This window comes from Hippocampus bargibanti, linkage group LG12 (assembly GCF_051943395.1).
Source record: "Hippocampus bargibanti isolate YZ-2025 linkage group LG12, ASM5194339v1, whole genome shotgun sequence".
In the NCBI taxonomy this organism is placed as follows: Eukaryota; Metazoa; Chordata; class Actinopteri; order Syngnathiformes; family Syngnathidae; genus Hippocampus; species Hippocampus bargibanti.
In genome coordinates this window covers 13,717,213-13,731,069 of record NC_142745.1, presented here as the reverse complement: position 1 = coordinate 13,731,069, position 13,857 = coordinate 13,717,213, and the positions used below count along the sequence as shown (strand labels likewise).

At 41.6% G+C, this 13,857-nt stretch overlaps 1 protein-coding gene across 2 annotated transcripts in view; it reads right to left on the bottom strand.

Annotated features, from left to right (window-relative positions):
* LOC148890595 (plexin-A2-like) overlaps nucleotides 1-13,857 on the bottom strand; it is a 103,658-nt gene that overhangs the window by 72,947 nt on the left and 16,854 nt on the right. For both annotated transcript variants that reach the window (XM_089011059.1, XM_089011060.1), the window contains exons 3-4: nucleotides 11,647-11,829; nucleotides 2,208-2,342 (exon numbers count right to left, since the gene is read on the bottom strand). In XM_089011059.1, coding sequence (XP_088867185.1) covers nucleotides 2,208-2,342; nucleotides 11,647-11,829 — 318 coding nt within the window. The remainder of the gene's footprint in view (nucleotides 1-2,207; nucleotides 2,343-11,646; nucleotides 11,830-13,857) is intronic.

Genomic DNA, 13,857 nt, shown 5'->3' with positions numbered 1-13,857 from the left:
CCACGTGATTGGTCAAGAACACAGCAGCGAGGTTAGGTGGTTTAAATATTAAAGAGACAGGCAGACGACAGAGAGAGAGTGACACAATGGATAGAAAACAGCGAAATTTGGACTCGTTTCAACTTTGGTAGTTCAAAGGCAGAGTGTAGACTGCAAGGTTAAAATTCCCACAAATCAGGCTCCACAAATAACCCGCATAAGCCATCTGAGGAACAAGGTAAAATTATCGCAGAGAAAGCACCTACAAGGGATCATTCCTCAAGATGGTGAAAGAATGCTACGTTCCTCATCCAGTGTTTAATGCTGATGAAACTGACCACTCCATTCCATCAAGCCATCAATGACCATCACAAAGGTAAATAAAATGACTTTATTATACAGTTCAGTTTGTTTCTTTAATTATATTACAATAGCACATTTATTATACGTAAAATAAGGTACATTTTGTGGAGTTTTAAGGCTTAGAAAATTAGAAAGTAGAAAATTATGTTTTATGGGGACCTGGGAACTGATTATTACACACTTTTCGCCTTACACACTCTGTCTGGGAACCAATTAAGTTCGTAAGCCAAGGTATCACTGTACTTGGAAAAATGCGTCCAGGGTCAAGGGTTGCCTTGACCAAAAAAAAGTTAGCGAATCCCCCCCGTCTACAGTCCCGCAAGTGCAAAGCGCTCATGAAGCTTTTCACGGCTACAACGGAACCTAATCCCATTTCACGTTGCCATTTAGCCGCCAAATAATCACTTGATGGCAGAGGGAAAGTGATTACCGCCGCTTGCTCGCTGTTATCTCTGGCGAGTGCGGGGGAATATACAATGTCGACTGCAACAACAACAAACGGCTGTGTGATGGTGGGCCAATCCAGGGAAAGTCAAAGGGTGTTTCAAGCCGCATAGAAAAAAAGCTATGATGTTTTACTTTTGGCTGTGTGTGTTTGTGTTGCGTACAAAAGACTCAAGCACTCTCAGTCGATCCGCATGGATAAGTAATTAGAACAGCAGCCCATCCCGCTACAGGCGGCCTGCATCTTTTACATTTATTTCTGCAACGTTGGTGATATTTAACACAGCCTGTAGGATTGGGTAAATAAATTCCTATTTTTCTGACTCTTTGTGCCATATTTTAGTCAGTTAACTCATTCACTGCCAGACAATGTGCAAAATGTGTCCAGTCCAGTGCCAGGGTTTTTGTTATTGTCACTTCCAGGACACACAGAATATTGAATTTTAGAACTAAATAAATATTCAATGCAACGTAAAAAATCTTACACTCTCTTCTGTCATCAGAAAAAAAGAGTTAATTCGTAAATTATATGGATCTGGAATTATATGAGCTTGAAATGAGGGGGAATGTCCAAAATACAATGCAATACATACATATTGGTTTAGATGGCGCTTTAACAACAGCTGAAGCTGGAACATGGAAAAAAAGGAAATGATGCCCTCTTGTGGAAGAGAGAAAACATTACCAGAGGTCTGGCCAGTGCTTTCTCAGTACCCAAGCAAGAAAAAACAAAACCCAAATTAATTCGGACGCTCTACGTCATATTTTCAATTCCCGGATAAATTCGTGAATGGCAGTGAATGAGTTAATTATTTATCATAATTTTAAACTGACAAATGTCAGCAGCAGACAAAAATCAGTCAAACTCTAAACGAAACAGACCGATCCACATTTAGTGCAATGAGATGCAAATGGGGGCAGCTGTACAAAAGGCAAATGCTGCCCCTTCATGGAAGGAAAAATAAATTCCCAGATGTCTGAACAACGCTTTATCGACACCCCTCCTCCCGCAAGAAGAAACAAAACCTGAACTAATTCGGGAATGGAGCTCTACGTCACATTCTCAATTCCTGAATGCATTTGGGGATGGCAGTGAATGAATTAATTGAAATCATAAGTTGGTAGGAGTTGGCAAAAGCTAGATCACTGCAGGATGAAAAGGCCTTCATGAAACAGTAAATGAATTTTAAAGGGGAGGTACCCGCCACAGCTTTAATTGTTGCGGCATATTCAAGTGATTTCCTCTGTAGGGGGGTTTCTTAATTTCCTCCGCAGAGTTATGAAATATGACTCTTTGTACATTCAATCCCACAAATCTCAAGTTGACTCCTTTAAAGACGCTTTTCAGCATGTCAAATGTTTTGGTTTCATTCCAAAATGCTTTCCAGATGTTTTTTTTTATTTTTATTTTTTAATCTCACCTGATTGTCGGACATAATGTAGAGCGAGGTCTTGTCCAGTGAGAAGGCCATGTCGCGAAGGATAGCGGTGTGGTCCTTAATCACGGTCACTGTCTCGTACAACACTCCTGCGTCCAGTTTCCCATCCACTCGGATCTACGAAGGCATGGAAACAAAGCAATTTAGACTGGAAATTCAGACTCTTCACACCATATGGATGTATCGTATTTTCCGGTGTCTAAGGCGCACCAGAGTATAAGCTGCACCCCCAATGAATTGTGCATTTTCAAACTTTTTCCAAATATAAGTAACATCTGAGTTACGACCGGGTTCTGTTCCGATGAAACGGTCGTAAGTCAAATGGTCGTAAGTCGAAATCCATTCAAAATGGCAGAGGTGAAGTTATCACGACAGGATAGTATACAATGTCAATCTGTTGTTTTTTTAACATTTTCCATTGAATACTATTATATACCAAACTGTTTACAGTTCATTTATAAATTTTATAACTTTTAGTGTCATTTTTATCATTTTATATTTCGTACTATCGATTTTTATTACTTTATAACTGTATCTGTAATGGATACAAAACTTTTTACTGTACAGTTCATTTATAAATGTTATACTTACCTTTTAGTGTCATTTTTAGCATTTTATATTTCATATCATCGATTTATGTTTTATATTTAGATTTTATATAGTGGGTTACAGAAAACAGCTGTTGAAAAATCACTCTCCCTGCTAACGGCCAGAAGAGGTCGCCCGACACACACGCTCGGACTCAGGCGGACGCCAACAGAAAAAAGCACTGTACAGTACTACAGGAGATGTTGCCGAGATGGTATCTGCACTGTGTAACTACTGTATTGAGTGTATCGATGAGAAGGTTTCTTCAGCCGTCACCTGTACAAATTTGTACAGATGACGGCTGAAGAAACCTTGTCATCGATGGACCACTCCTGTACGACTGAGAGCTTACACAGATGTATTGAGTGTAGTCACGCAGTAGATTGCTGTGCGAGTGTGACATGCTGGATGGCCAAAATTGTAGTATGAGTTGCCGGCTGCTTGCGCGTTGCGGTGCCAGGCATAGAATTAAAAATAAGGGGTCTGGCGGTCGTGGTTGTAAGTACGGGTGGTCGTAAATCGCGCCGGTCGTAACTTGGATGTTACCTATATAAGGTACACCGGAGTATAAGGCCCACCTTCAATGAATAGAAAAGGTTTTCCAAATATATTATCTGAAAAAATGGCCACATACAACCCAAGAAATCTTATTTATATCCCAAGCTTTGCTGGATGGGAAGTGGTTGTTAAGTCAGTTCGTCTTGACCTCAGCTCCCCCGGTTAGTTTCCAAATCATCATCGTGTTCTTTCTACAACTTGCAATGTTCTTTGGTGAGCTCTCCCTCCATGAGGACATGCTTTTCCTGTTGTCGGTTTCCTGTTCTGTCCTATTCACAGCCCTCCGTCCCCGGAATAAAAAAAAGAAACTAATAATAATCCTGCAACTTCCATTGGACTGCAATTGTTTGCCATGTTCCCATTGCCCACCTACAACGGCCCCAGAACAATACCCACTCCTTAGCGCAACCCTTATTTTCCTCCGACCGCACTGGAGTCACGTTCCTCCCATTAGTAAGACGTCACACGGGAGATGGAGAGCAGTGATGAAAGGACAGAAAGATAGAGAGCAGCAGGGAGATGGACACCATTTCATATTTGGACAAATGCCCTCCTTTATTAGCAGCCCGCCTCTCAAACTCCAGCGGATCATCTGATAATGACCCTCTCGGAGGCCTTTCCTCCTTGGGTGGAGGTCCTACTTGATATGTTCAATCATGCCAATTTGCACACCCCCGAACGGCAACATTTCGCCTAACCTCGGCATCCGCGATGTCTAGAAGGCTTTTTGCCATTTTCCCACTGACGTACGCGGCATGTTTGAGGTGAAATACGATGCCTGTCTGTCTGGCTGTCTGTCTGTCTTCATGTATGTCTGTCTGTGTGAGTGTGACATTGACAGACAATCCCGGGGCACAGAGATGAACACCCATTCAGACCCATGATCACACACAAGGACAATTTAGGATTTATTCAACAAATGTCGAATATTCTTTGATTTCCTTTATTTTATATCTTCATGTTTGGGACCATTAATGGGCCCAAAAAATGACATGGTTTAATTTTTCCGCCCATTCACTGCCAGATGATGTGCAAAAAATGTGTCCAGTCCAGTGCCAGGGTTTTTGTCATTGTCACTGCAATTCCAGGACCCACAGAATATTGACTTTTAGGGCTACATAAACATTCAATGCAGAAAAAAATAGTTAATTCCTAAATGATATGGATCTGGAGTTATATGAGCTTGAAATAACGGTGGTTGTCCAAAATACAATGTAATACATACATATTGGTTTATATAGCGCTTTAACAACAGCTGAATCTGGAACAAAGCGCTAACTTGAAAAAAAAGTGAAATGTGGAAGGGAAAACATCGCCAGACGCCTGGCCAGCACTTCGTCGGCATTCAAACACAAAAAAGCAGACTTTCTTCTTTCATCAGAAATAATTTCTTAATTATATGCATCTAATTATCTATGGATTAATTATAAATGATATGGGTCTGGAGTTATATGAGCTTGAAATGAGGGCGGCTTTCCCAAATACAATGCTATACTTATATAACGGTGTATATCCAATCCAATATCGCGTTTTAACAACAGCTGAATCTGGAACAAAGCATTAACATGGAAAAAAGGGCAATGCCGTCCCCTTATGCAATTGAAAAAACATTGCCAGAGGCCATGGCCAGCACTTTTTCGGCACCCAAAAAAAAAAAAAAAAAAAAACCTGAACAAATTCGGGAATGGCGTTCTAGGTCATAATTTCAATTCCCGAATAAATTTGTGAATGGCAGTTAATGAGTTAATTGTTTATCAGAGTTTCAAACCGACAAATATCATCAGTTGCCAAACATAATCCACGTCAGACAAACTCTAAATGAAACAGCCCAATCCACCTTTACTCGTATGTTACGTTCGGAGTACACTCTGGAGTGCTATCACGTGTTAGCTTGAACGCGCAACATGGTTAGCTTAATTCGTGAGCGTCCATTTGACAGACTTTCCCATGAGCTCCACATTTCATGATACTTCTCCACATGTAAGACAGTCGACCGGCCCATTTTTATGGCGTGCAAGCACTTTATATTCTTGAACGGGCGCCTTGGAGAGGAACAGCCGCAAGTGCTAAGGACATCTTCTCAAAGCCTACAGTGCCCAGAATGCATTAAATTTGAATGACTGTATAATATTGCTGCGCTCGTGGCAGCCGGGAACGCCGGAAAAATGTTGAGAAATCTACAAGAGGGGCGGAAGGGGAGCGCATTAGTACGCTCGCTACATGTTAGCGGGTTAGCGGTGGTCTCGCTAGGCTTCATTGTGCTGCCATGCCACGTTCCCACCCCCAATTCCAAAAATCAATTCCGCTCAATGGCTGCGATGTGCTGAGGCCACCGCAGGTATAGTCAAAAAGAAGAGTCATTTTGCTGTTTCCCTTCACTAGCTTTTGTTCGTTATATTTTGTTTGTTTGGATAGAGTATGTTGCCAAGCAACCAATTAAAACAGGATTTACAACACGATTGTGCAACATAGTGGTATCTTGATTTAAGCGTATAATTTATTCAGTGACCAAGCTCGTAAATCGATTTCCTCGGCTATTGAAATGACGAGCCTGTGAGTGGACAGTATAGTAAGTAGAACAATGAATCAGATGCAAATTGGCATCACAATGTCGTAAAATGCAATTTCCAAATTGCCAGATTTGCATTTTGAGCCTCGTCAAAACACACACATATTGTTTCGTGTATCGAACCAGCTCACTAGCAATGAGCAACAATAATAATAATAATAATAATAATAATAATAATAATAATAATAATAATAATAATAATAATAATAATGTTCTGTGATTTGGTCTGGTAATGGCCCTTAGGACAGACTTCCCACTCTTTTGCAATTCCTCATTAACATTCATTCACATCCCTTCTATTGGTTGTCTTGAGAACAATACTAAGGCAACAAACGCGACACCACAAAAGCCAGCCCGATGACGGAAACGTCCTGTTTAATGTGCAACCTGAGTGACCGGGTGGCAAGCCGTTGATGGATATATCCATATGCTTTTCATGGAGCCGCTGTCGCTTAGCCCCCATGACCTTTCAACTCGGCTAACATCATCCCCGCGACGGGCTCAACCTTTGCGGTGACCCCGCTGCAGTGCCGATGTGTTTTATTGTCACGGCCCATTTCCACTTTGCCATTTGGTCCCAACGGATTGAGATTGGAGAGGTGATAGCCTCCCCCCCCCCCCCCCCCCCCACACACACACACACACACAACCTTTATGCGCTGTGGAGGCTCCAGGGAGTCTGAATCACGGCCATACATTTCGCTCGTGTAATAAGACACGCTAGCCTGTAGCAAGTCACACTCGGAGTACTAAAAATGAATTACACACGCAAGGAGGCCACTTTAAAAGACAAAGAAATAGAATTAGGCACCCTGAACAACTCGAAGGCATTGTGGGTCTTTGAGATTCCGGGTGTTTTAACTCATTCACTGCCAGATGATGCGCAAAAATATGTCCACTCCAGTGCCAGGTTTTTTGTCATTGTCACTCGAATTCCAGAACCCACAGAATATTGAGTTTTAGGTCTACAAAAACATTCAAGACAGCGAAAATGATAGAGTGCTTATGCACATTAGTAAACATATTACGTTATTTCATGCTTAAATTAGTAAACATATTATGTTATTTCATGTTTAGCTTAGTACATATTATGATTATTGCATGTTTAATTTAGTTTACATAGCATTATCAAGCTTATTCATTCAATAGTTGTTGCAAGAGGCAACAACTCTAAATTTCAGACTGAGGTCCTCCCAACACGGAGTTGTTTGTAGCCGATTGGACGGAAGATCGACTTGTCCACAACTGATTAGTTAACAGACTGTCGCGGTATTCTTTTAAACTAAGCCTGAAGAGGCAGGTGGTGGTTCTTCTTTTGTCCAGCTCCAACTAGAGATGTTTCTCTCGATTGTTACTGAATAAAGTAGTTTTTGCTGTGTGCCAACTATCGACTCAACTGGCATTTCATCAAGAAACTCGACGAACTCCGAACCAGATGAAGATAAATGAATTTTAACCAACAGAAACCTTAAGACTCTCTTCTTTCATCATAAAAATTCCTAAATTAAATGAGTCTGGAGTTATATGAGCTTGAAATGAGGGTGTTTGTCCAAACTACAATGCAATACATACTGGTTTATATAGCACTTTAACAACGTATACAAGGCGCCCCTGTGCATAAGGCGCACCTGCGCATGAGGCGCAGGGTCATCTTTTGAGGAAAATCAAGGCTTTTGGGTGCGCCTTACACACCGGAAAATACGGTACTCTTAGTGGTTAAAAATTTGATCAGATGCTATTAAAATAATCAGCCTCTTGAAACGCGTTCCCTTTCCTTTTTGAACATTTAAAATGACACTTTGCTGCGTGTAGTAAGTGATTTAATCGGACTGTTTTTGTCGCGGATGTTTTTTGATAACATTTTAATGGCAGATTTTGTAAATGAGGCTGTAAACAAAACCAGGGTCAAGTGAAGCAGAACAAATGCTTTGTGTGTGGGCTGTATACAGAAGCTCCCTTACTTGCGAACATTCAAGTTACGAACAACGGTACATATGAACATTTTTGTCGTCACATATGTAGTACAGTGATACCTCGACTTACGAACGCTTTAGCTCACGAACCTTTTGCCTCACGAACATTAAATTTGCAAGCATATAGTCTTGGCTAACGAACTACTTTTTGGCAGACAAACCAAACCACACAGCGCCACAGTGGCTTGCGGACTACTTTTCCACACTCCCTTCCTTTGAGTGCAGACGTGGTTTGTTATCGAGTAGAGTACTTGCTATTATGGGTCAAATACATCCTGCTGCTCCTTCCTGCCTGCTTTTTTGGTATCCACAACCACAATCACCACCTCGCAAACCGTGACAGGTATCACTGTATTCTCTCCAGTTGGACATGTACATATCTTGACCCAGCATATATTTTATGAAATGTTTATTTTTCAGTACAAACCAATACAGGTTACTTATACAAACCTCAAACATACTTATATAAACCTTAAACATACATTCCATACAAAATACAGCACTGGAGCAACTTACGAACAAATTCACCTTCTGAACAACCGCTCTCGTTCGTAAGTTGAGGAGCATCTGTATACTATGCAATATTCTCAGTCTGTACACCATCCTGGACTCTTGTGTTGAGTCAAACATTTTCCGCCTTGTATGAGTCCGATCTAGCGAGAGCTGCATGTTAGTTGAGACAAAGGATTATCATACTTAAAGGACAACCGACACCATATTTTTGTTTCCTAACTGACATCAGAAAAACGTTTTATAGCATCTAAAATACCCAAAACACCCCGGCTGATATTTTTAGTCAAATGCAAAACACCAATAAAAATGAGTTAAAGTGCCCCAAAACTACTTCAAAATGACCTCGGGATGGCAAGTTTTAGAAGGTCCCGCCCCCTTGTTCGTGACGTCGCACCAAGATGCCTTGCCTTGCTCGAGAATTAAAACAATGGCTTCAGATTCAGAGAAGATGCTTTCTTGTTACTCATCCAGTTATGAATATGATTCAAATAGTTCTGAACAGGAAAGCATACATGTTTGCAATCGATTAAAGAAGTACTTCCGGATCATTTTGAGGGGTCCGGACTCCAATGTAGCTTCCCGGAAAATGCAAAAGATGGCACCCAAGCTCCGTTGCAAATGGGCTGATTTGTCTGCTGGGAATTTGTGCCAACTAGTAGTCTTGGTGCAACACACAACGATTCACCATTACGTTATTTATGTGTTTTCCTTCCAATTTCGCCATCAACACAGATAAACATGAAGTGTTCAGACCAAACAAAGTACCCAAAATGCATTGTGTAATGCTTTCTCGGTCAGGGGCGTTCCAGACGTGACGTCACGTCAGGCATCGTCAGCAATTCGAAAAAAAGATTTCCTGAATATTCAGTGTGAGTCTTAAAACGTAAAATATAGCTATATGCCGTGGAGTCTATACGCTCAGTAGAAGTCATTTCAAGTGATTTTACAAATTATGGACACAACTTATCCGGATGCGACGGTTGTCCTTTAAGACCCACACAAAAAAAAGTATATTCGTTCAGTTTCCGTCATTTGTTGGTCGGCTTTGAGTCATAACCCATCTGCCCTTGTTTTTATCTTCCCAACCCCCTTCGCACGTAGTTCTTATTTATCTCATTCTTATAATTCTGCTTTTCTGTCCCAGTTTCTCCCAGTCCAGCTTGTCTTTTTCCATCAGCCAGTCCCCATTTGCATTGCGTATCAGACAGACTGCTGCTTCAAAAAAGACCCCCATCCCTTCATTCTCCATAGTACAACCTCCCCCCACCACCACCACCCTCCTGGGGCTAATGTCACAACAGTCCTCTCCCACATCTTCTCACTCAAGCCGCCTGCAAAAGAAGACGAGCCCGCGAGGTGCCAACCCGAGCCTTATCCACTCGGATGAAAACGTCGGGCCCGCAGGAGTACAAATTGTAATATCAGCGGGGTTTGAAATGACACGTGATGGACAACGGGCATAATCAGCTCGGTGTATACAGTGTCTGAGAAAAGGGGGTCATGTCATGTCTGTGGGGCTCCTTTGAGGAGAACATTCACTGGTTGGGGACGGATACCTTCCGATTTGTCTTCTGGTCTGTTTGACGACGGTGAAAATTAATTGATTAGACTGATGTTTTTATCGTTGATTCCATTTTGACCTTAATAATAATAATAATAATAATAATAATAATAATAATAATAATAATAATAATAATAATACATTTCATTCATAAGCGCCTTTCAAAACTCTCAGTCACTTTACAGTAACGGGATACATTTTCATGTGGGTGAGCAGCGGCAGCCACACGCGCCAGTGTTCACTCAACCCGGAGGTAACTCAAATAGGTAGAAAGCTAGCTAGCTAATAGAGAGCTAGCCAGCGAGCTAGACCGCAGATAGATAAGATAGCCAGCCAACTAGACCGCCAATAGCTAGCTAATAGATAACTAACAGATAGCAAATAGGTAGGTAGCTTGATATCTAGCTCGGCTGTCTCAAACTGCCAGCATTGTAAACATTTAACCAAGTGGGTCAAACTCATCTTTTACTGCGGGCCACATTGTAGTTACGATTTCCTCTCAAGGGTCGTTATAAATTTGGGGAAGCCATCAAAATGTTTCATCTCCTCCTCATATTACACCCAGAGCGCACACAAACATTGATGAATGACTAGTTTTCAAATCTGAAGTTAAGAATACCTCATTCACTGCCAGACATGTGCAAAAAGGTGTCCAGCTTGAAATGAGGACAGCTGTCCAAAATACAATACATACATGTGGGTTTATATAGCGCTTCAACAAAAGTTGAAGCTGGAACACAGCGGTACCTTGGGGGGAAAAAAGGGAAATGCTGCCCTCTTGTGGAAAGGAAAAACATTGCCAGAGGTCTGACCAGCGCTTTATGGACACCAAAACATTAAAACACATCACCCTTTTCACACACTTTCTAGCTTCCTGCTTCTGAAGGTGGACCATTGGCTGGTCCTGGGAACCATCTTGTAAAATATCTCTGCACTAATTCGGGAATAGCGCTCAATGTCATATTTTCAATTCCTGAGTAAATTCGTGAATGGCATTGAACGAGTTAAACATCAGCTTTACATATCTCTTCTTTTCCTTTTGGGTGATCAGTGTCCTCCATCTAACCCTGTTTTTCACATCCTCTTCTCTCACACCAGCTACCTTCATGTCCTCTTTGACAACATCCAAAAACCTCATCTTTGGTCTTCCTTTCGGTCTCCTGCCTGGCAGTTCAAGTCTCAGCATACTTCTACAAATATATTCACCCTCTCTCATCTGGACATGTCCAAAAGAGGTCAGGCCAGCGCTATTTGCTATCTATTTGCTGTCTATTAGCTAGCTGGATATCTAGCTAGCTATCTATTAGCTATCTAGCTGGCTACCTTGCTGGATAGCTAGCTGGCTGGCTAGCTATTTGCTATCTATTAGCTATCTGGCGGGCTGGCTGGCTATCTAGATGGCTATCTATTAGCTATCTAGCTGGCTACCTAGCTGGATAGATAGCTAGCTATTTGCTGTCTCTTAGCTATCTGGCAGGCTGACTGGCTATCTAGCTCTCTGGCTGGCTACCTAGCTGGCTGCCTCGCTGGCTATCTATTTGCTGTCTGGATGACTATCTGGCTAGCTGTCTTTTAGCTATATATTTAGCTAGATATCTATTGAATAGCAATTACCTCAAAATATGAACAGTATTTAGAAAAACACTGTGCTTTTCTCACCTTCTTAAGACGTCCATTTTTGGTACCCAGGAAGACAACGCAGTGTCCATTATAGATGTAGGAGATGACCGAGGTCAGTCTCTCGCGGCTCTCCAAGTAAACCGTGTGGCCTGCCACCAGCTGGGAACCCCCCAGAGGTTGATTTATATCCAGGCCGCAGAAGTGGTCGTCAATAGGGACAGGCTGTGAGAGGAAGGAAGAAAGAATGGCTGTGAAATAATTAAAACAACCACTTTTTTAGTGCACGAGGAAGATAAAAAGAAGATAGCGGGAGAGTGAAAGAACATTGGATTGGGGATGACAGATGTGTGCAAGAAAGAAATGCATAATTGCGACGCGGGAAAAGGGGGAAGGAAAATCGGTGGTGACACGTGTGAATAAAAAAACGAGCTCCTCTGTGTTAAACGCTGCATTTTTTTTCCTCCCTCCATGTTTAAAAACAGGAACTTCAAACGCCTTCTCGACAGCAACGCTTTTTGACTGTAAACGGTTGCAAATTCATCACGATAGTGAAGCGTTGTGAGGAGGCATGTTTTTTTGTACCTGTTCCTTTCGACTGTTGATCACTTGATTCCGCATCACACAAATTAGCAGTGCCAAAGATTTCTTGATGCTTGATAAAGCATCAAAGAGCGCCGCATGCTAAGAGCTTCTGTTGCATTACATGTGCCTCAAAACCTGAAATAACTGTTGGATTTATTTGCTAATTTGCTCTCACTGCCTCCTGTTGTTAACACGTTTATATAGTGATGGGTTATGAGGGCCTGCAAGGCCTTCTCTGCTGGCCTAAAACCATTTTTAACATTTAATCCACAGTGCAAATGGATTATCTTCCCCGACAGTTTCTCTGTACTCAAAAGTACATGACATGAGTAAACTACTGTCACACCAGATGACGGTTTTTCTTTTCTCGGGAGGCTTCCAACACACTAAAAAGCTCAATGAGAGACATGCAGTGTGTAGTTTGATAGGAGCTGATGAATGTAGCTTTTTTCAAGCAAAATAATGGATAGTTTGTTTAAAAAAATTATCTTGTGGGAAAAAAAATATCTGATGTTAGCCTCTTAAAAGTCCTTTTCACAAAACATGCAATTAGATTTGCTTGTGGTTGCTTTATTGAGAAGTGTCTGATGTCATGATCAGTTTTTAGAATCGAGCCATTGTGATTGTTTTAGTCCCTTAGGTTAACGACACAGCGTGATTAATTATTGTGCTATTATGTATTTACAATCCTCCTCAGCTGCTTTGACTTGAATAACATCCTATGTGCTTGATAGCGTCGTCGAATCAAAGTGCACGCTGGGAAGCGGCGCAGTAATGGATATGATTGTTTTCGTCATTGCCTTCGGCTTCGTTCCTGTGAAAGCGTCATTATGCATAATGGTGGCTTTTATCACGGCACATTCACGGACATGTGTGAGAAAGGCACTTTTTTTTTCTTTTTCTCAAGATGAAGGAGAATCATCGAGGGGTTTTGAGCGGTTCGGACGGCGACTCGAGTGAGGGGAGTAGTAAAGGATTAGACAAAGGTGGGCATTGGTGGCCAAACCGCCAAAATCAAAGCTTCTTGCCAAGTGTGATTAGCTCCATGGGCTGAAGCTGATCCAAGTCCCCTCCCCTCTGCACTCTTGGAATACAGAACCGGACCCTGCTCGTATATGCAAACGTGGACGTTGTTAATCAAAGTGTGGTAGCTAATCAGGGAGTATTTCTGTCCATGTTGCTCTCCACCATTATTTTCTACTAAATAAGCCTTAAAACTACACAAAATAGACTTTATTTTATGTATAATATATGTGCTAGTGTATTGTAATTGAAGAAATAAACTGTACTTTATATAATAAAGCCATTTTATTTACCTTTGTGATAGTCGTTGATGTATTTGCCTCTTGATGATATCAGAGTAAAGTTGCTGTGCTTTCTCAGCGATAATACTCTCACTCACACTGTCCCCTGGTAGCTTCTTTTGATTAATCCAAATCAACAGAAGTTTTTCAACCTCTTCTATTGCATGAAACTGTTGCTTAGACAACACAGAAACACCCTTAGCCAAATGTAGTAATGGTCGACTTAGCGTACTGGTACTGGGCCGCTAAGTCACACACACGAACACCTCTTTGATGTTTTTCGATGATCTCCTTCTTCTGCTCGACTGTAATTTTCTTTTGTGTCCTCTTTGGCTTAACACCAGCCTGTGGCGGGGTCTTTTTC